Consider the following 23,672-nt stretch of genomic DNA (forward strand, 5'->3'; position numbering starts at 1 on the left):
ATAGTTTGTGTGGATGGCAAAGCCTAAAACATTTACTGTTTGGCCTTTTATACAAAAGTATCCTGACCCCTATCCTAGATTATTTTTTAACAGACTTATTGAAGTATAATTAACATACCTTATGATTCACCCAGTAAAGTATACAGTTTAATGGTTTTTAGAATATTTAGATTTGTGCAGCTATCAACACAATATAATTTTAAAACATTTTCATCACTCTAAAAAGATACCACTTACCTATTAGCAGTCACTTCCCTATGCCAACCAGCAGCCCTAGGCAGCTACTAATCTATTTTGTATCTTTATAGATATGCCTGTTCTGGATATTTCATATAAATATTATCATATGACTTAGTCTTTTCTGACTGGCTCCCTTTATAATTTTTCAATAATTTTTAATAGGTTCACCATGTTATAGTTTGGATCCATTCCTATTGATGGCTGAATGATATTCCATTGTATGAATATACCACATTTTGTTTATCCATTGATGGATATTGAGTTTTTTTCAATTTTCAGCTGTTACAAATAATGCTGTGATAAACATTCATATACAGATTTTGTGTGGATATGTGTTTTATCTTCCCTTGAGTATATACCTAGGAGTGGAATTGCTAGGTTTTATGATAACTCTATGCTTAATCTTTTGAGGAACTACCAAGAGTATTTTCCAAAGCAGTGAAACCATTTTACATTCCCACTAGCACTAGGCTAGGGTTCCACTTTCTCCACCTCCTTGCCACCACTTGCTATTATATCCTTTAGATTATGGCCATGCTGGTGAGTATGAAATGCTATCTCATTGCACTTTTGATTTGCATTTTTCTAATAAATGAGGATATCATGACTAATAACAAAAGATATGAACATCTTTTCATGTACTTATTTGCCATTTATATATGTTCTTTGGAAAATGTCTATTTGGGGTTTTTTTGCCCATTTTTAGTAGGGTTGTTTGTCATCTTATTGAGTTCTAATAGTTGTTTTATATTCTTGGTACTAGACTCTTCTCAGATAACAATTTACAATTATTCTCTTTCATTATGTGGGTTGTCTTTTCCTTTTCTTACCAGTGCCCTTCGAAGCACAAACATTTTAATTTTGATGATACCCATTTTATTTACTTTGTTGTTGTTGTTGCTTGTGCTTTTGGTGTCAGTGTTTAAGACTGTTGCCTAATGAAAGATCATTAAGGTTCATCCCTATGTTTTCTTCTAACAGTTTTATATTTTTACTTACTACATTCAGGTCTATCCATTTTGAGTTAATTTTTGTGTATGGTATGAGATGATGGGGGACCAACTTCATTTTTTCCGCATTTGAATATCCAGCTGTCCCGGGACCATTTGTTGGACATTTTCCCCATTGAATTATCTTGTCACCCTTGTTGCAAATCAAGTAACCATAAATGAGGAGGATTATTCCTATTCCATTGATGTCTGTGTCTATCCTTATGGCCAAATCATACTGTTTTAATTATTATAGCTTTGTAGTAAGTTTTATAATAGAGATGTGTTAGTCTTCCAATTATGTTCTTCTTTTTCAAAATTGTTTTGGCTATTGTGGATCTTTCGAATTTCCATATGCATGTTGGGATCAAGTTGTCAATTTCTGTAAAGAAGCCAGCTAGGCTTTTGATAGGAATTGCACTGAACTTGTAGATCAGTTTGGAGAGTATTGTGATCTTAACAGTATTAAGTCTTATTACCCATAAATATGGGATGTCTTTCCCATTCATTTAGGTTTTAATTTCTTTCAACAGTGTTTTGTAGTTTTCAGAGTATATTTTTACTTCTTTCTTTTTTGTAGTCTAGTAGATTTTCCATTTCTGAGTCAGTTTCAGTAGTTTATATTTCTGGAAATGTGTCCATTATAATCTAAGTGATCTAATTTTTTGGCTTACAGTTGTTCATAGTATTCCCTTATAATCATCTTTTTTATTTCTGTAAGTTTGGTAGTTATGGCCCCTCTTTCACTCCTAATTTTAATCATTTGTGTCTTCTCCTTTTTTTCTTGACCGGTTTATACAACAGTTTTTCAATTTTGTTGATCTTTTTCAAGAACCAACTTTAATTTCTTTTATTTTCCTATTATGTTTCTGGTCTCTCTTTCATTAATTCCCACTCTAATCTTTATCATTTTCTTCCTTCTGGTCACTTAAGTTTTAGTTTGCTTTTCTTCCAGTGTCTTACAGTACAAGTTTAGCTTAGTGATTTATTTCTTCTTTTTGTAATATCAGCTTTTATAGCTATAAATTTCCCTCTAAGCACCGTCTTAAGAATGAAACACTATAAATTTGAGGGACACATTCAAACCCATAGCATTCCTCCCTTGGCCCCCCAGAATTCATGTCCTTCTCATGCAAAATACATTCATTCCATCTCAACAGCTCCAAATGTCTTAATTCATTCTAGCATTGACTCAAAAGTTTAAGTCCAAAGTTTCATCTAAATATCATCTGTCTGGGTACATTTCATCCTGAGGCAAATTGCTCTCCAGCTATGAACCTGTGAAATCAAACAAGGTATATGCTTCCAAAATACAATGGAGAGACAGGAATAAGATGGATATTCCCGTTCAGAAAGGAGAAATAGGAAAAAAAACAAGTTAATGGGTTCAAAGTAAGTCTGAAACCTAATCAGGCAAATAACATTAAACACCAAGGCTTGAGAACAATCCTCCTTGGCTTTGTGTCCCACATTCTGGACCCACTGGGGCTACAGTTGGGCCCGCAAACCTCTAGGCCCCACCCATATGGTTCTGCCAGGTGTAGCCCCATGCTACAGTTCTCACAGGTTAAGGTTCGGGCTGGAGTCCCTCACAGTAGCTGTGCTGCCCTGGGGTGGAAAGCTCCACTAGGCATTGCCCCTAATGGGGGCCTCCTGCAGTAGCCCCACCCCCACAGAGGTTCTTTGGGCTTCAAAAGTTCCTTGGGCATCTTTTGAAATCTAGGTGGAAGCCGCTATGCTCCCAGCCCTTGCATTCTGCATACTGTGAGATCACCAAGCTGATGACTTCCCAAAGTTTGTAACCTGTACGGTCCGGAGGGGCAGCCATAACAGCCTGCACTGCACTTGGAGTGGCTGTGGAATATGGCACCAGAATTTGAGAAGGGGAGCCAGGGAGGTGCGGTGGCACTGGCCAGCTGTGGCTCCTCCTTTGAAATCATTCTGCCCCTTAGGCCCTTGCACTCTAGGACCTGTGTTGGGAGGCCATTTTAGGGCCAGCCCCAAGAACTCTGAACTGCCTCAGGTCATTCTTCCATTGCTTTGGACAATAGGTACTAACTCTTGTTTAGATGGCTGGCCAGTCTCCCCATTGTCTTGGTGTGAATATCTCCTGGCTTCTGTTGAGATGGTTGAGCCACAGCATTCTCCTTATCAAATTCAGCCATACCTTTAGTGTTCTGTCTTAAACTAGCTTTCTTACTTCTTTCAATATTGACAGGCTGAAAATTTTCCAAATTTTTAAGTTGTGCTTCCTTTTTTAAAAAAAGATTTTATTTGAGAGCGTGCGAGAGAACAAGCAACAGCGGATGGGGGGGGGGGCAAAAGGAGAAGGAGAAGCGGCATCTCCACTGAGCAGGGAACCCGATGCGGGACCTGATCCCAGGACCCTGGGATCAACCTGAGCAGAAGGCAGATGCTTAATTGACTGAACCACCCAGGCACCCATGTGTTTCTTTTTGATTAGCATTTCCACCTTTAAATCATTTCTCTCTTCTTACATTTTACTGTAAGCATTCAAGAGAAACTAGGCCACTTTTTCAGTACTTTGCTTAGAAATTTCTTTAGCCAAATATCCAATTTCACCACCACCAAGTATTACCTTCTATAAAACACTAGGACGTAAACACAATCCCGCCAAGCTCTTTGCTATTTTATAACATGGATGGCCTTTCCTCCAATTTCCGTTGTTCCTCATTCCTCATCAGAATGACCTTCAATGTCCATATTTCTACCAACACTCTCTTCACAGTATTCTCAAACTATTCTCCAAGAAGATTGATCTCTGCAGCTCTTCTCTTTCTCGGTCCTCATGTAACTGGGGCACAGGGATGCAAGAGCACCTGGCTCTGGGGGTCCCAGACAGACCAGGTTTGGCCATTTGCTGCTGACAAGATCGAAAGGCAGAGAGATGATTGGTGGTGAACAATAAAGGAATTTATTTCAGTGAGGCCAACAGTGGGGAGACAGCAGACTGGCGTCTCAAAGACTCGCTGAAGTGCTGAAAATAATTCTAGGTTTATACAGGGAGAACATGGGACAAAGGTCAGTAGGTACATGAAGATACAGTCATTGTCTTGGGGTCAGTCACGTGGGGTCTTGCTGGCTCAGTGCAATCCTTATTGCTTGAGAGGGTAGTTTGGTTCCCATCATGGGATGCTTTGCCCACAGGTTCTTTTGCCTGAGTTAAGAGATAAGCCAAAAAGAACTCATCAATTAGAAAGTATAGACTGAGATAAAATATGGAGGTAGCTGAAGTCCTCTTTCAAATATGAGAATTGGTCTTAACCATTCATTCACAGCAGTGTAGATTTTTTCTAGCTCACACCTCCAAACTCTTCCAGCTTCTGCCCATTACACAGTTCCAAAACTGCTTCCATATTTTCAGGTATTTGTTACAGAAGCACTCCACTCTCAGTGCCAGTTTTCTGTCTTAGTTCATTCAGGTTTCTGTAACTAAAACACCACAGACTGGGAAGCTTGTAAACAACAGAAATTTATTTCACACAGTTCTTGAGGCTAGAAGTCCAAGATCAAGGTCAAGGTACTAGCATGGTTGTGTTCTCTTGTGAGGGCCCTCTTCCTGGTTCATAGTTTGCACCTTCTTACTATGTCTTCACATGGTAGAAAGGGCTAAGGATCTCTCTGGAGTCTCTTATAAAGGGCACAGATCCCATTTATGAGGGCTCTACCTTTGTGACTTTAGCACCTCCTAAAGGCCCCACCTACTAATACCTGCACCTTTGAGGTTTAAGATTTCAACATATGAACTGGTTGAGGGGTACACATTCAGACCATAGCATATTGCTTGAACAGCATCCCATAAGTTCTGGTATGTTGTGTTTTCTTTTCATTCATCTCAGATTTTTTTTTATTTTCATTGTGATTTCTTCTTTGACCCATTGTTTATTTAGTAATCTCTTCTTTAATATCCACATATTTCTGAATTTCCCAAACTTTAGTATCTTATTGATTTCTAAGCCCTATTCCACTATGGTCAGAGTACATAGTTTGTGTGATTTCATGTTATTTTAACTTTATTTGAAGTTTGTGTTGCAGCCTAGCATGTGGTGTATCCTGGAGAAAGTGCCATGTGTGCTTGAGAAGATTTTGTGTGCTTCTTGGGTTGGTGGAGTGGTCTTTGGCTATCTGTTAGGTATAAAAAAACAGTGGCTTTATACAATTGCTTTTTTTTTAGATTTTATTTATTTATTTGACAGAGAGAGAGACAGTGAGAGAGGGACCACAAGTAGGGGGAGTGGGAGAGGGAGACGCAGCCTTCCCACTGAGCAGGGAGCCCGATGCAGGGCTCGATCCCAGGACCCTGGGATCGTGACCTGAGCCGAAGGCAGACGCTTAACGACTGAGCCACCCAGGCACCCCTATACAATTGCTTTTTTTTTTTTTTTAAAGATTTTCTTTATTTATTCATGAGAGACAGAGGGAGAGAGAGAGAGAGAAGCAGGCTCCCAAGGAGCAGGAAGCCCGATGCGGGACTCGATCCCAGGACCCTGGGATCATGACCCGAGCCGAAGGCAGATGCTTAACCATCTGAGCCACCCAGGCGCCCTATACAATTGCTTTTTAAAACAATTGAGAGGAGAAAGAAGAAATATATATTTATACACTCTTTTATAATTACATAATTATTACACAATTGCTTTAACCAGTGCACTTTTTTCCGTTTGGATTCAAATGACTATCTGGTGTCATTTGTTTTCAGCCTGAAGAACTTCTCTTAGCATTTTTATGAAATGGTTCTGCTAGCAATAAATTCTATCAGCTTTTGTTTAGCTGGGATTTTTTTTTTTGCTTTTTGCTTTTTGCTTTCAGTTCTGAAAGATAGTTTTGCTGGATATTAGATTGTTGGTTAACTGTTATTTTCTTTCATTATATTGAATAGGTTATCCCACTGCCTTCTTTACTGAGATTCTATATTTGCTGAGACATTTTCATCAAATCTTTGTTAAAGTGTGATCTCCTTTTGTTGTTTGAACATATTTTAAATAGCTGCTTTGAAATCTTTGCTGAGTTCAGCATCTGGACCCATTTTTCAGTCAGTTCCTGTTGCCTGCTTTTTTCCTGCATTTGCGTTATATTTTACCATTTCTTCGCATATCTCACAATTTTCTGTTGAAAACTAGACATTATAGATAATATATTGAAGCATCTTTGAATACTCATTCCCCTCTGTGGTTTGTTGTTGTTAATACTTGCTTGTTTATTGGTTTAGTGACTTAGCTCGGCTAGCTCAGTGAAGTCTGTTCCCTCAGCAGTAGAGAGTGTACAGCTTCAGACATCACTCCTCAGAAGTCACCAGCTTTGCCTGTGGGGTCACCTGGGCCCCTCCTCTACAAAGGGATGAAAGTGGTTTTAGCAGGGTTATTTTTATAATTTTTCTTTCCTTGATATCCTTGTTAACTTTAGAATGGTCTTTTGTTGGTATTAACCAGATGTCAGTCTTGACTAATTACTAGGGTGGTTGCTTTGTGCATGTGTGTGTGTGTGTGTGTGTGTGTGTGTGTGTGTGCGCACGCACATGTGCATGTGTGTGTTTAAAAATGCTTTTTGGCATTAATTGTTCTATAGCCTGATACAATTAATGTGAGGCCCCTTTGAAAAGTGGTAGGGGTCTTCTTAGTTTTCTCTTACCCTGGTTCCCTCTGTAAACATCCGGCTGGTCTTCTGTTTTGCATGTTGATATCATTGAGCTATCAAGCCACTTTTTAAGTACACAACTCCAGAATCTCCTTTTTTTTGTAGTAGCCTTATACTTGAACTTCCCCAAGCTGTGTTCCAATTAAAGTCAGTCCTCTTAGGCAGAGATACAGAGCTCACTCTCTAATGAGCTGCTGCTTCTCCTCCTCAGAAGTTTTGTACCACTGTTTTGGAGCTGGAGGTGGGGGCATGGCACATTTCTGTCAGAGTGATAGTCCAGCTCTATGAGTAAGGGGCTGGGCAGGAGTCAGTCCCTGGCATTCTGAGCTTCCTCTCCCAGCACGGAAACTCTGTCCTATAAGCAAGCTGCACTGAGGGCAATTGAGACCCAGTAATTGCAATTTTCCATGCCTGGTTATAGGGACTGGGTAGAGGAAGAGAGCTCCAGGCCTCTCATTTGTGCATGTTTATAATAGAGCTCCTATAATACAGACCTGGGGGAGGAGGATGAGAAGTGCTGGCAGCATGCCCCTTCTGGAAATCCCTAGCCTAGAAGCTGAGAATAGAGGGAGCCCCATCTTCTTGGTCACACCCACCTAAAGTAGCACTCACACTGAGCTGGGGGTGGTTGGTGAGCAGGTCAGGGTTCAGCTATCATGGGTGTTTACTGTCTTATTGAGACGTGTAGTAGATTTCCTGGAATAGATGTTTCTTCATTTTCTTTTTACCCTTTGGGCAATTTCCTGAGACTTTACATGTTTGTGTTTTGTAATTCACCAGTTACGGTTGTTTTGCTAGGGAGAGGGTCCATGGAACTCTTCATACCACCATTCTAGAAGTGCTACTCTTCTGCCCTAGATTATTAAAATTGATAGTGCTCACGGTTTTCTGTTGAATCCTCATTTTCTGGGACATTAAGAAAAATACAAATGGGGCACCTGGGTGGCTCAGTTGGTTAAGCGTCTGCCTTTGGCTCAGGTCATGATCCCAGGGTGCTGGGATCGAGCCCTGCGTCTGGCTCCCTGCTCAGCGGGGAGTCCGCTTCTCCTTCTCCCTCTGCCACTCTCCCCTGCTTGTGCTTTCTCTCTCTCTCTCTCTCTAAATAAATAAATAAATACATAAAATCTTAAAAAAGAAAAATACAAATAGAGGTTAATATTTTTATATAAATTATAAAATGTTCAGTTTAAACTGTAATTTTTCTGTCATTTTTAACTGCTTTTAATGAATATGATATATTATTTTAATTTGCTTAAAGTTTTGTCTCATTGAGACTAATTTTCTTATTGCATTGTTGCCAAACAGACCAAGTTACTGAATCGTGCACTTGAGCAGATCCATAAATGCAGAGAAATCTGGAATTTCCTGAAAGAAACAGGTACAGAGGGAACTGGGAGTTTGGTAACACATTTATGAAAGACATTTCAAGTCTGAATAATAGTCTATATCACCAGAAATTTGTGCCACTTCAGTACTTGATAACCAGTCAAATGATTATTTAAGGACTAATTTTTCTCTACTGTATGTTTGTACTTTGACTCTCTGACATGCTGCTTGGAGTAAGAATATATTTTACTTTGTTTTTTATGGAAGTATAGTATTGAGTATAAAAATAGGATCATTATTGTTCAATATGACATTATTGCCCTTAGGTCACTAGATTTCATGTCTAATTTAATCAAGCTCTAATTCTGAGTAAATGTAGGCTACAGAGCCTTCCAAACCATAATCATATCAGATACTGTTAACATTTTATTATGAAATAATCAAAATAGTAGTAAACCTTTTAAAATTATATAGTAACTTGCTACTGTTTCTTCATTAAGGATGGTATTGGCTTTTAGGTTTCGGCATACTTTTTTTATGTATTGTCCATCTGTTCCTATTTTAGTTAGAATTTTAAAGAATCAATATTGAATTGAATTACATGCCTTTTCAGCTTCTGTAGCGATAACCCTATGGTTTTTCTCTTTTAAAGTATTAATATATTGAATTAAAGTAGTAGATTTCTAAAAATAAGTCATCATTGCATTTCTGGAATAAAGCCTACTTGATCATGGTGTGTTATAATTGTTGATGAATTCAGTTTCCTAAAATTTAGAAATTATTGGTTTTTTTCCTTTTGTGTATATGTGATATCTTTGATGGATTTTGATATTGAACTATAGGAATTATAAGGAAGAACATAAACATAAAATTTAATTCACCTTTCTCAATCTATGATAGCCATTTAAAGGAATAAAGACAAAAAGAAAGGATAGAGAATACCTAAATAACATTTATAGAAGACTTAATAGAAATATACACTATAGCCTGAAAAGAGAAAATTCATCTTCTGTTATGTGCCCTTTGAGCATTTACAAAATTGTTCACAAGGAAAACCTGAATAAATTCCAAGACATAAAAATAAAACAACGTTATCTGATCACAATGCAATAAAAAAAGGAATTGATGGAATCAGGACAAAACCCTTAACCACTTGGACATTTTAAGACACAGAAACTACAAAATAGCTAGAAAATAATGATCTTGAAAATACTATATAACAGAATCTAAAGTGCTAAAGCAGTTCTCAGAACAAAATTCATAGCTTCAGAGCGCCTGGGTGGCTGTCATTAAGCGTCTGCCTTCAGCTCAGGTCATGATCCCAGGGTCCTGGGATCGAGTCCCGCATCGGGCTCCCTGCTCAGCAGGAAGCCTGCTTCTCCCTCTCCCACTCCCCCTGCTTGTGTTCCCTCTCTTGCTGTCTCTCTCTCTGTCAAATAAATTAAATCTTTAAAAAAAAACAATGACTTTTATTTAAAAAGTATGTCAGAATGCTGCCCACTGAAAAATCAATTTCTTCATTCTAGGAACATAGCTGGGCTACATATATATATCTGTATCTCTATCTAGATGTCATTACAGAATTGAAAATTAAAACAATGAGCTACTACTACATACATATTAGAATCATAAAAATGTAAAACACTGACACCACCAGATGCTGGCTAGTATGTGGAGCTATAGGAAACTCTTATTCATTGCTGGCAGGAATGCAAAATGGTATAGGCATTTGGAAGACAATTTGGTACTTTGTTGTAAAACTCTTACTGTACATTCCAGCAACTGTACTTTTTGGTATTTACCCAAATAAGTTGGAAACTTATGTCCATGCAAAGACCTGCACGTGGATGTTTATAGAAGCTTTATTCATAACTGCTTAAACTTGGAATCAGCCAAGATATCCTTCAGTAGGTGAATGGATAAATAAACTGCAGTATGTCCAAATAATGAAATATTAGTCAGAGATAAGAAGAAATGAGCTATCAAGCCATGAAAAGTCATGGAGGAATCTTTTTTTTAAAGATTTATTTATTTATTTGAGAGAGAGGGAGAGTGGAGGGAGGGACAAAGGGAGAGAGAGAATCCTGAAGCAGACTCCCCACTGAGCACAGAGCCCAATGTGGGGCTGGATCTAGGACCCCAAGATCATGACCTGAGCCAGAATCAAGAGTCAGCCACTTAACCGGCTAAGCCACCCAGGCGCCCCATGGAGGAATCTTAAATGCATATTATTAAGTGAAAGAAACCAATCTGAAAGGGCTACATACCACATGATTCCGACTATATGATATTCCAGAAAAGTCAAAACTGTGGAGAAAATAAAAGGATCACTGGTTGATAGAGGTTAGTTGGGGAGGAAAGGATGAATAGACAAAACAGAATTTTTAGGGCAGTGAAACTATTCTGCATGATACTACAGTGGTAGATACCTGTCATTATACATTTGTCAAAACCCATAAAACATACAACATCAGGAGTGAACCCTAATGTAGCTATGGACTTTGGGTGAAAATGATGTGTCACTGCAGGTTCATTGATTGTAACAAATGTACCACTATGGCATGGAATGTTCAGTAGTGGGGGATGTTCTTTAAGGGGGGTGGGTTTGGTATATGTGGGAACTTTGTACTCTCCACCCAATTTTGCTATGAACCTAAAACTTCTTTATTTTTTTTAAAGATTTTATTTATTTATTTGAGAGAGAGAGATTGAGAGATAGATAGCACAAGAGGGAAAAGGGTCAGAGGGAGAAGCAGGCTCCCTGCTGGGCAGGGAGCCCGATGCGGGACTCGATCCCGGGACTCCAGGATCATGACCTGAGCCGAACGCAGTCGCTTAACCAACTGAGCCACCCAGGCGCCCCTAAAACTTCTTTAAAGAATGCCTGTTATCAAAAGGACAAGAGATAAAAGTGCTGAAGAGGATGTGGAGAAAAGAGAACCCTTGTGCACATTGGTGGGAATGTATAGTTGATAACAGCTACTATGGAAAACCATTACGGAGGTTCCTCAAAAAATTAAAAATAGAATGACATAGAAATTTTACTTATATATCCAAAGGAAATGAAATCATTAACTCAGAGAGATAGTTGCACCCCCATATTCATTGCAACATTATTCACAGTTGGCAAGTCAAGGAAATAATCTTAATATCCATCAAAAGATGAATGGATGAAGAAAATGTGATATGTATATGTCAAGATGTATATACAATGAAACATTCAGCCTTAAAAAAGAAGAAAATCCTGCTGCTTACAATGACATGAATGAACCTAGAGGGCATTGTGCTAAATGAAATAAGTCAGAGAACTGTTTTGGAACAATTGTTTTTATTTCATTATTTCAGTTTTCTTCCTTGGGGACTTCGTATGTTTGGCTCTCCTTTGCCACTCTTCCAAGTGTATCATTTTCTCTCTTTTAGAGTTTTAATTTCCATTTTTATTTTTTTAAACACATGTCAAAGATTTTATTTAACTCATTAATAAAGGAACCACTGAGATGTTACAGGTGGTTCAAAGAAGAATTAAAAGACACACACAGGCAATTAGGAAGTGAATTTACAAGCATATGCAAAATTGAATTGTGTGTGTGTTTTGTTATCTTTTGCTATTCCAAAGCTAGGATACCAGAGCCAAGAAACCCTCTCTACCAGATTTCACCTGTAGCGCCTATAATTTAGAGGAAAGTCATCTTTTCTCAAGGTCCCTGAAATTTACTGAAGGTTCCTGACCTCTTAGAAAGTGAACTCCATACCACATTTATACTGGGACCCTGTAAATCAGGTACCAGGATAACTCCCTGAGGGGATTTTGTAGGCATGTGCTCCATAAAGTTGAGGTAAGCTCAACCTTATACCTTAAGTTTATCTTTTTTTTTATTATGTTATGTTAATCACCATACATTACATCATTAGTTTTTTTAAATTTTTTATTGTTATGTTAATCACCATATATTACATCATTAGTTTTTGATGTAGTGTTCCATGATTCATTGTTTGCATGTAACACCCAGTGCTCCATGCAGTGTGCCCTCTTTAATACCCATCACCAGGCTAACCCATCCTCCCACCCCCCTCCCCTCTAGAACCCTCAGTTTGTTTTTCAGAGTCCATAGTCTCTCATGGTTCATCTCCCCCTCCGATTCCCCCCATTCATTCTTCCCCTCCTGCTATCTTCTTCTTCTTTTTTTTAACATATAATGTATTATTTGCTTCAGAGGTACAGATCTGTGATTCAACAGTCTTGCACACTTCACAGCGCTCACTGTAGCACATACCCTCCCCAATGTCTATCACCCAGCCACCCCATCCCTCCCACCCCCCCACCACTCCAGCAACCCTCAGTTTGTTTCCTGAGATTAAGAATTCCTCATATCAGTGAGGTCATATGATACATGTCTTTCTCTGACTTATTTCGCTCAGCATAATACCCTCCAGTTCCATCCACATTGTTGCAAATGGCAAGATTTCATTCTTTTTGTTGGCTGCATAATATTCCATTGTGTGTGTGTGTGTGTGTGTGTGTGTGTGTGTGTGTGTGTGTGTGTGTATACGCATACACCACATCTTCTTTATCCATTCATGTGTCGATGGACATCTTGGTTCTTTCCACAGTTTGGCTGTTGTGGACATTGCTGCTATAAACATCGGGGTGCACATACCCCTTTGGGTCCCTACATTTGTATCTTTGGGGTAAATACCCAGTAGTGCAATTTCTGGGTCGTATGGTGGCTCTATTTTCAACTTTTTGAAGAACCTCCATACTGTTTTCCAGAGTGGCCGCACCAGCTTGCATTCCCACCAACAGTGTAGGAGGGTTCCCCTATCTCCACATCCCCGCCAACATTGTCATTTCCTGACTTGTTAATTGTAGCCATTCTGACGGGTGTGAGGTGATATCTCATTGAGGTTTTGATTTGGATTTCCCTGATGCCGAGCGATGTTGAGCACTTTTTCATGTCTCTTGGCCCTTTGGATGTCTTCTTTGGAAAAATACCTGTTCATGTCTTCTGCGCATTTCTTGATTGGGTCATTTGTTCTTCGGGTGTTGAGTTTAAGAAGTTCTTTATAGATTTTGGATACTAGCCCATTATCTGATATGTCATTTGCAAATATCTTCTCCCGTTCTGTCGGTTGTCTTTTGGTTTTGTTGAATGTTTCTTTTGTTGTGCAAAAGTTTTTTATCTTGATGAGGTCCCAATAGTTCATTTTTACCCTTGCTTCCCTTGCCTTTGGCCATGTGTCTAGGAAGAAGTTGCTGCGGCTGAGGTCGAAGAGATTGCTGCCTGTGTTCTCCTTTAGGATGTTGATGGACTCCTGTCTGACATTTAGGTCTTTCAACCATTTTGAGTCTTATTTTTGTGGTGTAAGGTGTGTGTGTGGTGTAAGGAAATGGTCCAGTTTCATTCTTCTGCATGTGGCTGTGCAATTTTCCCAACACCATTTGTTGAAGAGACTGTCTTTTTTCCATTGGACATTCTTTCCTGCTTTGTCGAAGATTAGTTGACCATAGGGTTGAGGGTCTATTTCTGGGCTCTCTATTCTGTTCCATTGGTCGATGTGTCTGTTTTTGTGCCAGTACTATACTGTCTTGATGATTACAGCTTTGTAATAGAGCTGGAAGTCCAAAATTGTGATGCCGCCAGCTTTGCTTTTCTTTTTCAACATTCCTGGGGCTATTCGAGGTCTTTTCTGGTTCCATACTATCTTAAGTTTATCTTATCATACCTGATTAAATGGCTGTCATTCTCAAGTATGATACTCCATGTAAGGCCTTGGTTGCACAATTTGTCCATTTATATCTTGGTTTTAAAACGAGGACAACAGAATTGATATTTAGGTTTTGATGCTGTAGTACATAAGATTAAACAGAATAGCAGATCTTGAGTACATTTATTATTCTTTTAATTTAAGTTTTTATTTTAATTCCAGGTAGTTAACATACACTGCTACACTAGTTTCAGATATACAATATAGTAATTCCATACATCACTATTTTCATCATGACATGTGCACTCTTTAATCCCCATCACCTATTTAACCCGTCACCCCACTACCCTCCCTTCTCGTAACCATTAGATTGTTCTCATAGAGTCTGTTTCTTGCTTTATTGCTCTCTTATTTTTTTCCCTTTTCTTGTGTGTTTTGTTTCTTATATTCCACATATGAGTGAAATCATACGGTATTTTTCTTTCAGTTCTGTTGTTTAAAAATCTGGAGTCCTCAAGCTTAAACCCAATCTCCTGTCAAGTCTCTGTAACCATGATAAAAAAGGAAAAACATATAAACTAATAAACTATTATTTAAAAGGTAAAAGAAAGGACAGATTCTTATACAACCCATAGATAACTATATTGCTATGAAAAGTAGGAGACTTAATAAAAGTGTCTGAGTTCAGAAGGGCTAAGATAGATAGAAGGAGGCAAATGTGAACCGTGGTATTTTAAAGTACTTTTTTTTCTTTCTTTTTAATTTTTTATTGTTATGTTAATCAGGTATTTTAAAGTACTTTAACTTCGTTTACAGAAGCACTGTCTACTAAATTGTTTGGAGTTACAAATAATTTTCAGAGAAAGAGGATTTTCTCATATAATCAGAAAATGGAACATTAAAACAACATCAGCAAGACTCCAAATACATAACCATGATAAAATTTCCCTCATCAGTTTATGCAGTCCTATGTAATTGATGTTCTGCTGGATCTTGGCTCAGTAGTCTGCTTTTACAATACTGTATGCTTTTAGACTAGAAAAAAGCCTGCAGTGGTATGGTCTCAAAGTTGTCTATTCTGTGTCAACTCAGAAACCTGTAATCAGGAGTATCTTCTTTTTTCTTTTTTTAAAGGTCTTATTTATTTATTTGAGAGAGACACAGTGAGAGAGGGAACACAAGCAGGGGGAGTGGGAGAGGGAGAAGCAGGCTTCCCTGCTGAGCAGGGAGCTTGATGTGGGGCTCGATCCCAGGATCCTGGGATCATGACCTGAGCCGAAGGCAGACACTAAATGACTGAGCCACCCAGGTGCCCCCAGGAGTATCTTCTGACATGTCAACAGTTTGAAGTACCTGGTATAGTCCTTTTCTGTGAGGCTCTGAGACTGTCCTTTGTTAAATACACAAACTCCTCCCTGTCACTTATAGCAGAGTCTTCAGGCAAACATCGGAGTCAAACAGAAACTCTCTGTACATTACAGAGATTTAATGACTGTGGTTAATTTAGTAAGGTAACCAATAATACCAGAATGGAAGGAAGGTAAAATTCTCTCTTGGGGTGCATTATATAACTATGTCATAACAGGTTTTAACTGTGATTATATATATATATATATACAACATAAAATTTGCCATTTTAGCCATTTTATGTGTAGAGATCAGTGGCATTAATTACATTCACAATGTTGTGAAACTTTCACTACTATCTGTTTCCAAAACTTTTTCATCACCCCTAACAAACTGTACCCATTAAGAAATAACTCTGTATCCCCCTTTCTCCCAGCCCCTGGTAACTTCTAATGGTACTGTCTAGATATAAGTGGAATCATATGATATTTGTCTTTTGTAACTGGCTTATTTCACTTAGCATAATGTTTTTAAAGTTCACCCAATGTGGCGACAAATCAGTACTTGCATTCTTTTTTATGGCTGAAAATATTCCATTATATGGATATGCCACATTTTGTTCATCTATTCATCTGTTGATGGACACTTGGGTTGTTTTCATCTTTGGCTACTGTGAATAATGCTGGTGTGAACATTGGTGCACAAGTATCTGCTTGAGTCCCTGCTTTCAGTGTTTTGGGTCTATATCTAGAAGTGGAATTGCTGGGTCATAGGATAACATAATGTTTAACTTTTTGCAGAATTGCCAAACTGTTTTCCACAGCAGCCTCACCATTCTCCATTCGCACAAGCACTGAGTGAGAGTTCTAATTTCTTTACTTGCCGCCACTTTGCTATTATGTCGTTTGGATTACAGCCATTCTATAGTATGAAGTGGTATCTCATTGTGGCTTTATTTGCATTTCTCTAATGAGTAATGATGTGGAATGACTTTTCATGTGTTTATTGGCCATTTATATATCTTTTTTGGAAAACAAACACTTGTCTTTCTCATCCTTTACCCACTTATTTGGGTGGTTTGTCTTTTCATCGTTGCATTGTATTAAACCTAAAAAAGAAAAACCTGAAGTTCTTTCCTCCTCTTGTATTTTTCTTCCCTATGTATCTTCTTTACCTTCACAGGGAACAGTTCACTTCTGATACTTCTGGTTACCAAATGTGTGGAGGTTTTCTCCCCACAACAAGCAATTCTCTGTAACATCAGCTGGGTGTTCTACAACTCAACTCAATTCTGACACTGTCTACCCAGAGATAGCCTTAGGCCCCACAGTTTATGGGTATAGTCCCACAAGACTGACCCCCACCCCAACCATTTCAGACACCAGTCACAAACCCGGCTTGTCACCTGGGCTTGTCAGCAACCAGCTATACACTGGAGGTTCCAATAACACTCACCTTGGGTTTGATTAACACAAGTGATTTTTGCCTGTTGGTCTTGTACCCTGCCACTTTCTTGCCCTTTTCTTTCTTGTGGATTCATTGGGATCTTCTATACATATGTAGGATCATGTCATCTGTGAACAGTGATAGTTTTGCTTCTTCCTTTCTAATGTGGATGCCTTTTATTTCTTTTCTTTTTTTTTCTTTTCCTAATTTCTCTCACTTAGAACATCCAGTATGCTGTTGAATAGCAGCAGTAAAAGCAGGCATTCTTTTGTTGTTTCTTTTTTTTTTCTTTTTTTTTTTTTAGATTTTATTTATTTGACAGAGAGAGAGAGACACAGCGGGAGAGGGAACACAAGCAGCAGGAGTGGGAGAGGGAGAAGCAGGCTTCCCGCCAAGCAGGGAGCCCGATGCGGGGCTCGGTCCCAGGACCCCGGGATCATGACCTGAGCCGAAGGCAGACGCTTAACGACTGAGCCACCCAGGCGCCCCTCTTTTGTTGTTTCTAATCCTAAGGAGAAAGCCTCAGTCTTTCACAGTTGACTGTGATACCTGTAAGTTTTTTGTAATTGTTCGCTATTAGGCTGAGTATATTCCTTTCTATTCCTTGTTTTCTGAGTAGTTTTTTTTCTTTATCATGAAAAGATTCTGAATTTTTTAATTCATTGATTCCATTTTTTTTCTATTCTTTGTTTCATTTTTATCTGTTCTTTATTATTTCCTTCTTTCTGGTGGGTTTGGGTTTAGCTTGCTCTTCTTCTGGTTACTCAAGGTTTAAAGTTTGTTGCTTTTTTTTTTTAAAGATTTTATTTATTTATTTGACAGAGAGAGACACAGCAAGAGAGGGAACACAAGCAGGAGGGAGCGGGAGAGGGAGAAGCAGGCTTCTTGGTGAGCAGGGAACCCGATGTGGGACTTGATCCCAGGACCCCGGGACCATGACCCGGGCCGAATCTTTCTTATTTTAGGGGCGCCTGGGTGTCTCAGTCGGTTAAACATCTGCCTTCGGCTCAGGTCTTGAGCCCAGGGTCCTGGGCTCCCTGCTTTGTGTCTCTGTCAAATCAATAAGTAAAATCTTTAAAAAAATAAAATAAAAAATAAAATCTTTCTTATTTTAAATGTCTTTACAGCTATAGATTTCCCTCTGAATACTGCCTTCCCTACATCCCATAAGTTTTGGTATGTTGTGTCTTTGTTTTCATTCATTTCTATGTATTTTCTAATTTCTCTTGTGATTTTTTTTCTTTGGCCTATTTATTTAAGAGTATGTTGTTTAGGGCGCCTGGGTGGCTCAGTTGGTTAAGCGACTGCCTTCGGCTCAGGTCATGATCCCGGGGTCCTGGGATCGAGTCCCACATCGGGCTCCCCCTGCTCTGCGGGGAGCCTGCTTCTCCCTCTGCCTCTGCCTGCCCCTCCCCCTGCTTGTGCTCTCTCTCTCTCTCTCTGTCGAATAAATAAATAAAATCTTTAAAAAAATAAAAATAAAAAAATAAAAAAAAGAGTATGTTGTTTAATTTCCACATATTTATGAATTTTCCACTTTTCTCTCTGTTTCAGATTTCTAGCTTTGTTCTGTTGTGGTCAGAGAATATACTTTATATGATTTCAGTCTTATTAAATTTATTGAGACTTGTTTTGTAGCCAGCTATATGTTCTATACTGCAGAATTTTCCATGAGCACTTGAGAAGAATGTGATTTGTGCTGTTGTTAGGTGGAGTATTTTCTATATGCCTGTTAGGCCTACTTGGTTTATAATGTTGTTCACATCTTTTATTTCCTTGTTGATCCTCTATCTTGATATTCTGTCCATTTCTGAAAAAAAATTTCTAAGAGGGGCGCTGGGTGGCTCAGTCGTTAGGCGTCTGCCTTCAGCTCAGGTCATGATCCCGGGGTCCTGGGATCAAGCCCCGCATCAGGCTCCCTGCGCGGCGGGAAGCCTGCTTCTCCCACTCCTGCTCCCCCTGCTTGTGTTCCATCTCTCACTGTGTCTCTCTGTCAAATAAATAAATAAAATGTTAAAAAAAATTTCTAAGAGTTATGATTAGTGTTTCTCTTGAAGTTTTACTCACAAGATAATCAGTAATCTTCAGGAACTGCTCATAAGGTATACAATTTCTGAAAATTTTATGTTGATAGTCTTTTACTTCTGAATTTTAATATAAGGAAGGCTAAGCATCTCTTCTGATTTTGCAACTCTTCTCATGTAACTCTTAAACAATAGTAACCCATCAAATGAACCTAATCCTCACATTTCTCTCTTTATGAGGAGAAAGAATGAATTTTTGCATTTTTCCAGGATCCCTTTTAGAAATCTCAAAGATAGTTTTAGGTTTAAAAGATATCCTGAAAACTTTATAAAAACTTTATATCTTTTATAACAGGGATGTAACTTTTGGGAAGAAAAAAATCAAGAGTTGTTAGAGATGATTTGGGTACTTGATTAAGATAGGGTCATGGGTGCCTCAGAAACAACACTTGATTTCCTATCTAAGCAAAATGACATCAAAACATTTTAAAAAGTAGCATAGGAGGTAACAGTTTTGAAGAAGTTAAGCTCTTTGATAAATGAGGAAACTTTGTACTTTGTTTGCCATTAAATGATCAAGAATAAAGACACAATAAACACAACATAAAGATCAGAAAATTATTCTGGTAAAACACAGAATCTGCTATCTAGGCAGATTACATAGAAAATAAAGAATAACCTTCCTTATTGTAAGTGAAGGCATTAATCAGTAAACCAAGCAAGCAAGCCCATCAAAATCAAGATAATTTTGCTACATTTAAATAGATTACAGAGCTTTATCTCAGACTCAGATTTAAACCAGGTCAAATAAAATTTACTTTCCAAATCAGTCCTTCATTATATACTCTTTTATATTCTGAAACAAACTGACAATCTTTTTGGTGATCTGCCAGGTCAAAACTATTTTCGTAATACTAAGACATGTCGTTTTCCAGAAGCTATTTGATGTGTGATATTGTAATAGATCAAGTACAGAGGCATGTATGAGAATCTAGCTATTTCAATTAAGTCAGAGTAAAGAGCTTTTCAAAAATTTTCCACAGGCTTCTCATTGATTTTTTAAATATATTTTTTTTGAAAATCGACACTAGCATTCAGTGATTTTTGTTTCAAATAAGTTCAGCCAGTAAATATATTTAAATTTTCTGTTCTGATTTCTAATATGGCAGTTATTGATAAATATAATCCACATTTGAAAAACCTCTTTAGGGGGTGCGCTTGGGTGCCTTCAGCTCAGGTCATGATCTTGTGGCTGAGCCAAGTGGCAGGTTCCCTGCTTAGCATGGAGTCGGCTTCTTCCTCTCCCTTTGCCCCTCCCCCCACCAACTTGTGCACACACATGATCTCCCTCTCTCTCTCTCTCTCTCAAATAAAATCTCTTTTTAAAAAAAGAATTTCTCAAAGTCTCTTTGGAAGTTCTTAGTAACTTTTTTCAGAGGGCAAAGGGGTCCTGAGAATAGAAGTTTGAGAACCATGGCTTTAGGAATAAACTGCATGTTCCTTTAAAAGCAAAAACACATATCCATTTGTTACTATTGCTCGTAATATAATGTCAGCCACTTATTTTAATTGTTACATTTTTTTTACTTTTAACCAAAATAATTTTTATTTCAAAAAGAAAATTTGGACATGTGCAATTGAGAACCATCTCTTATAAGCTTTATAGCAAATTAGCAGAATTCTTGAGCATACATAGCATATAGCTCTCTGTGGCCACACCCATCCTTTTAAAAAGGAAAAATGAACACATTCAGTAACATGACCCAAAGATTTCACCTCTCTATAGCATATAAAAATAAGCAATAGTATAAAACTTAAATCTGTGCTTTGTAATCAATATTTAAGTATTTGATTTTAATTAAAATTTATCTTTTTATTCAGTATTTATTAATTGACTCAATTTAATAGTAGTCTTGCATTTTAAGTTAACTAAATGTCTTGGAAACTATCTTAAACCTAACATACTACAGCACATAGTTACAGCTGAAATTAAGTTTGTCAGAACAATGGTTCAATTTTAATTGAATACACTTTACGTTTTTTATAATCTTAAATGTTATATATAAGAACTATGTAATATTAATCAATAAACCTGTATACACCTAGGAAAAGACCTAGTTTCAAATTAAATGTATACTTGTTTTATACTTTATACGAATAAACCACAAAGACCTAGCTTTTTGTTTTAAACCAAAATTATTAAACTAATCTTGCTTGCCAAAGACTTACCTTAACTTTGGAATCTTAAAATGTTTCTGAGTTGGCAGAATTTTTTTATAAGCACACTCTGGTTTAACACATTTAAAATATTAGTTTAGTCTTCTTTTTGTGAGAATTTTAAGAATATTGTGCTTACTTATGTCTATAAACCAGAACAGAGCTCCTTTAACATAGAAGACTTTGTCATCTAATTTGTGGAGACCAGCCAGAGATGGGAAAACATTTCACATGATGTGAGGTCAGGACCTTTCTTGAGTATGGACACATGGACACAGACCTAGGGAGCTTATGGATTCAGAGCTACAATTTCAGCTGCAGATCCAAGAGTACACTCACCAGTCTAGATGGATATCAGAGTGCTGTTTTCCCTCCCAGCAGGCATGAAATAATTGTTTAATCTGAGCTCAAAATGGTCAAAAAGAATAACAAAAAAGACTAACAAATTAAATTTTCTGTTGTTTCTTACCCAGAGACGTAATCCATTAATCCATTTACTCAACAAATAGTCAAACCATATTCCCATTCATTGCTGGTACCAGGGCAGGGAACGGCATTGGCTGTATACGAACCAGAAACAAAATGAAACATAAACTCAATAGAAAAGAAAAAATTATTCCTCAAAGTTTTGTTGCACTTGAAATTTAATCTGGGAGCCAAGGGAAGATGAGTTTAAGTAGTCCACGAGTTTTACTTTACCAGCAACACAGTTTACCTGGTTTTGTATCCATTAGGCATTTTGGTCAATAATTTTTTAAAGATATAACCATGACTGTCATACAAATATAAAATGAACATGTGTTAAAGATTTTATTTAACTCATTAATTGATGAGGGAGCCTGAAGATTTTCGAACCAGTTTCAATTTTCATTTCATTTTGCTTGTTTTTCTCTTGTTTTCTATGTTCTTACCGTTTATCCAGCAATGTCTCTTCTCTCTTTTGCTGCTTTCAGTTTTACCTTTATTCCTGTGATGGTTTTATTTTTTCTTCTCATTTCCTTCTTTATTTCTAAAATGGCTCATATTTCATTTTCTTTTATCTACCAGCCATTCTTGAGCTCTTAAATCCCTGCTTTATATTCTTATTTTATAGACATGATTCCTTAATTAATATTTTGAAATTCCGGTTGACATACTTGGTCACGATTTTATTCTGCTTTATAGCAATAGGTCTCTGGTAAGAATTCTCCTACCATTCTTTTTTCTTTCAAGTAGTATCTTACACTGTTATTTCTTACATCTTTTTTAAAGTTTTATTTTGTTGTGGTAAGAACACTTAATATGAGATCTATCCTCTTAAAGTATTAAGTGTACAGTATAGTATTGTTTACCATAGGTACCAGGTTGTACAGCAGATCTCTAGAATGTATTCATCTTATTTAGCTGTTAACTTTATGCCTATTGACTAACATTTCTTCATTTCTCTTGCCCCCAGCTCCTGGCAACCACCATTCCACTCTTTGATTCTATGAATTTTACTCTTTCAGTTATCTCATCTCATATAAGTGGAATCATACAGTATTTGTCCTTCTGTGACTGGCTTATTTTACTCAATGTAATGTCCTCAAGGTTCATTCATGTTGACACATATTGAAGAATTTTCTTCCTTTTTAAGGCTGAATAGTATACATGTACATACCACATTTTCTTTATCTGTCCATCCCTCAATGGATATTTACATTGTTGTCACATCTTGGCTATCTCTTCAAGATCCTGACTTGAATTATTTTGGATAAATACCAGAAGTGGGGTTGCTGGATCATATAGTAGTTCTATTTTTAATTTTTTGAGGAACCTATCTATACTGTTTTCTATAGTGGCTGTACCATTTTGAATTCCAACCGACAGTGTACAAGGGTTCCAATTTCTCCACATCCTCACCAACATTGTTGTCTTGTTTTTTAAATATATATAATAGCCATCCTGACAGGAGTGAGTGATATCTCATTGTGGTTTTTCTTTTTTAGATTTTAAGTAATCTCTATACCCAACGTGGGGCTTGAACTCTCAACATCAAGAGTCACATATTCTACTGACTGAGCCAGCCAGGCACCCCTCATTGTGGTTTTGATTTGCATTTATGTGATGATTAGTGATGTTGAGCATCTTTGCATATACCTGTTGGCCATTTGTATGTCTTCTTTGGGGAAATACCTATTCATGTCTTTAGCTCATTTTTAAATTGGGGTTATTAGTTTTTGCTATTGAGTTGTGATAACTTTAATCGAGGTACTTTTTTACAACTATTTGCAGGAGATTCGTGTGGAAAGGAGACCAGGGCCATGATTCAGTCTTGCAGAAATTATGCTTATGATAATCTAAGGCTGTCATGTACATGATTTTTTGTAGCCTCTACATTTTCCCAGCCAGTGGATATAGGCAGCTGTAGGGCTTCTCGTAACACAGAGAGTCTTTTTTTTCTTTAGGATTTTATTTATTTATTTGACAGTGATAGACACAGCGAGAGAGGGAACACAAGCAGGGGGAGTGGGAGAGGGAGAAGCAGACTCCCAGCTGAGCAGGGAGCCCGATGCAGGGCTCGATCCCAGGACCCAGGGATCATGACCTGAGCCGAAGGCAGACACTTAATGACTGAGCCACCCAGGCACCCCAACACAGAGATTCTTCTCTACTGCCTCACTGAGCAGCTGTGTACTCTTCAGCCCTTTATCTTCTGCTTCTCACAACCAACCCAAATCCAGACGCATTCCCTCCACCAGCC

The 23,672-nt window shown here is 37.8% G+C and overlaps 1 protein-coding gene across 1 annotated transcript in view; it reads left to right on the forward strand.

Moving 5' to 3' along the window:
- The window catches only part of TEX11 (testis expressed 11), a 281,592-nt gene that overhangs the window by 211,596 nt on the left and 46,324 nt on the right, over nucleotides 1–23,672 (forward strand). The window contains exon 24 of the mRNA XM_088028563.1: nucleotides 8,190–8,262. Within this exon, the coding sequence (XP_087884689.1) occupies nucleotides 8,190–8,262 (73 nt within the window). The remainder of the gene's footprint in view (nucleotides 1–8,189; nucleotides 8,263–23,672) is intronic.

The sequence above is a fragment of the Eumetopias jubatus genome, unplaced genomic scaffold (genome assembly GCF_037043125.1).
Source record: "Eumetopias jubatus isolate StellerSeaLion01/CBP00866 unplaced genomic scaffold, mEumJub1_p1.0 scaffold_11, whole genome shotgun sequence".
NCBI classification, from domain to species: domain Eukaryota; kingdom Metazoa; phylum Chordata; class Mammalia; order Carnivora; family Otariidae; genus Eumetopias; species Eumetopias jubatus.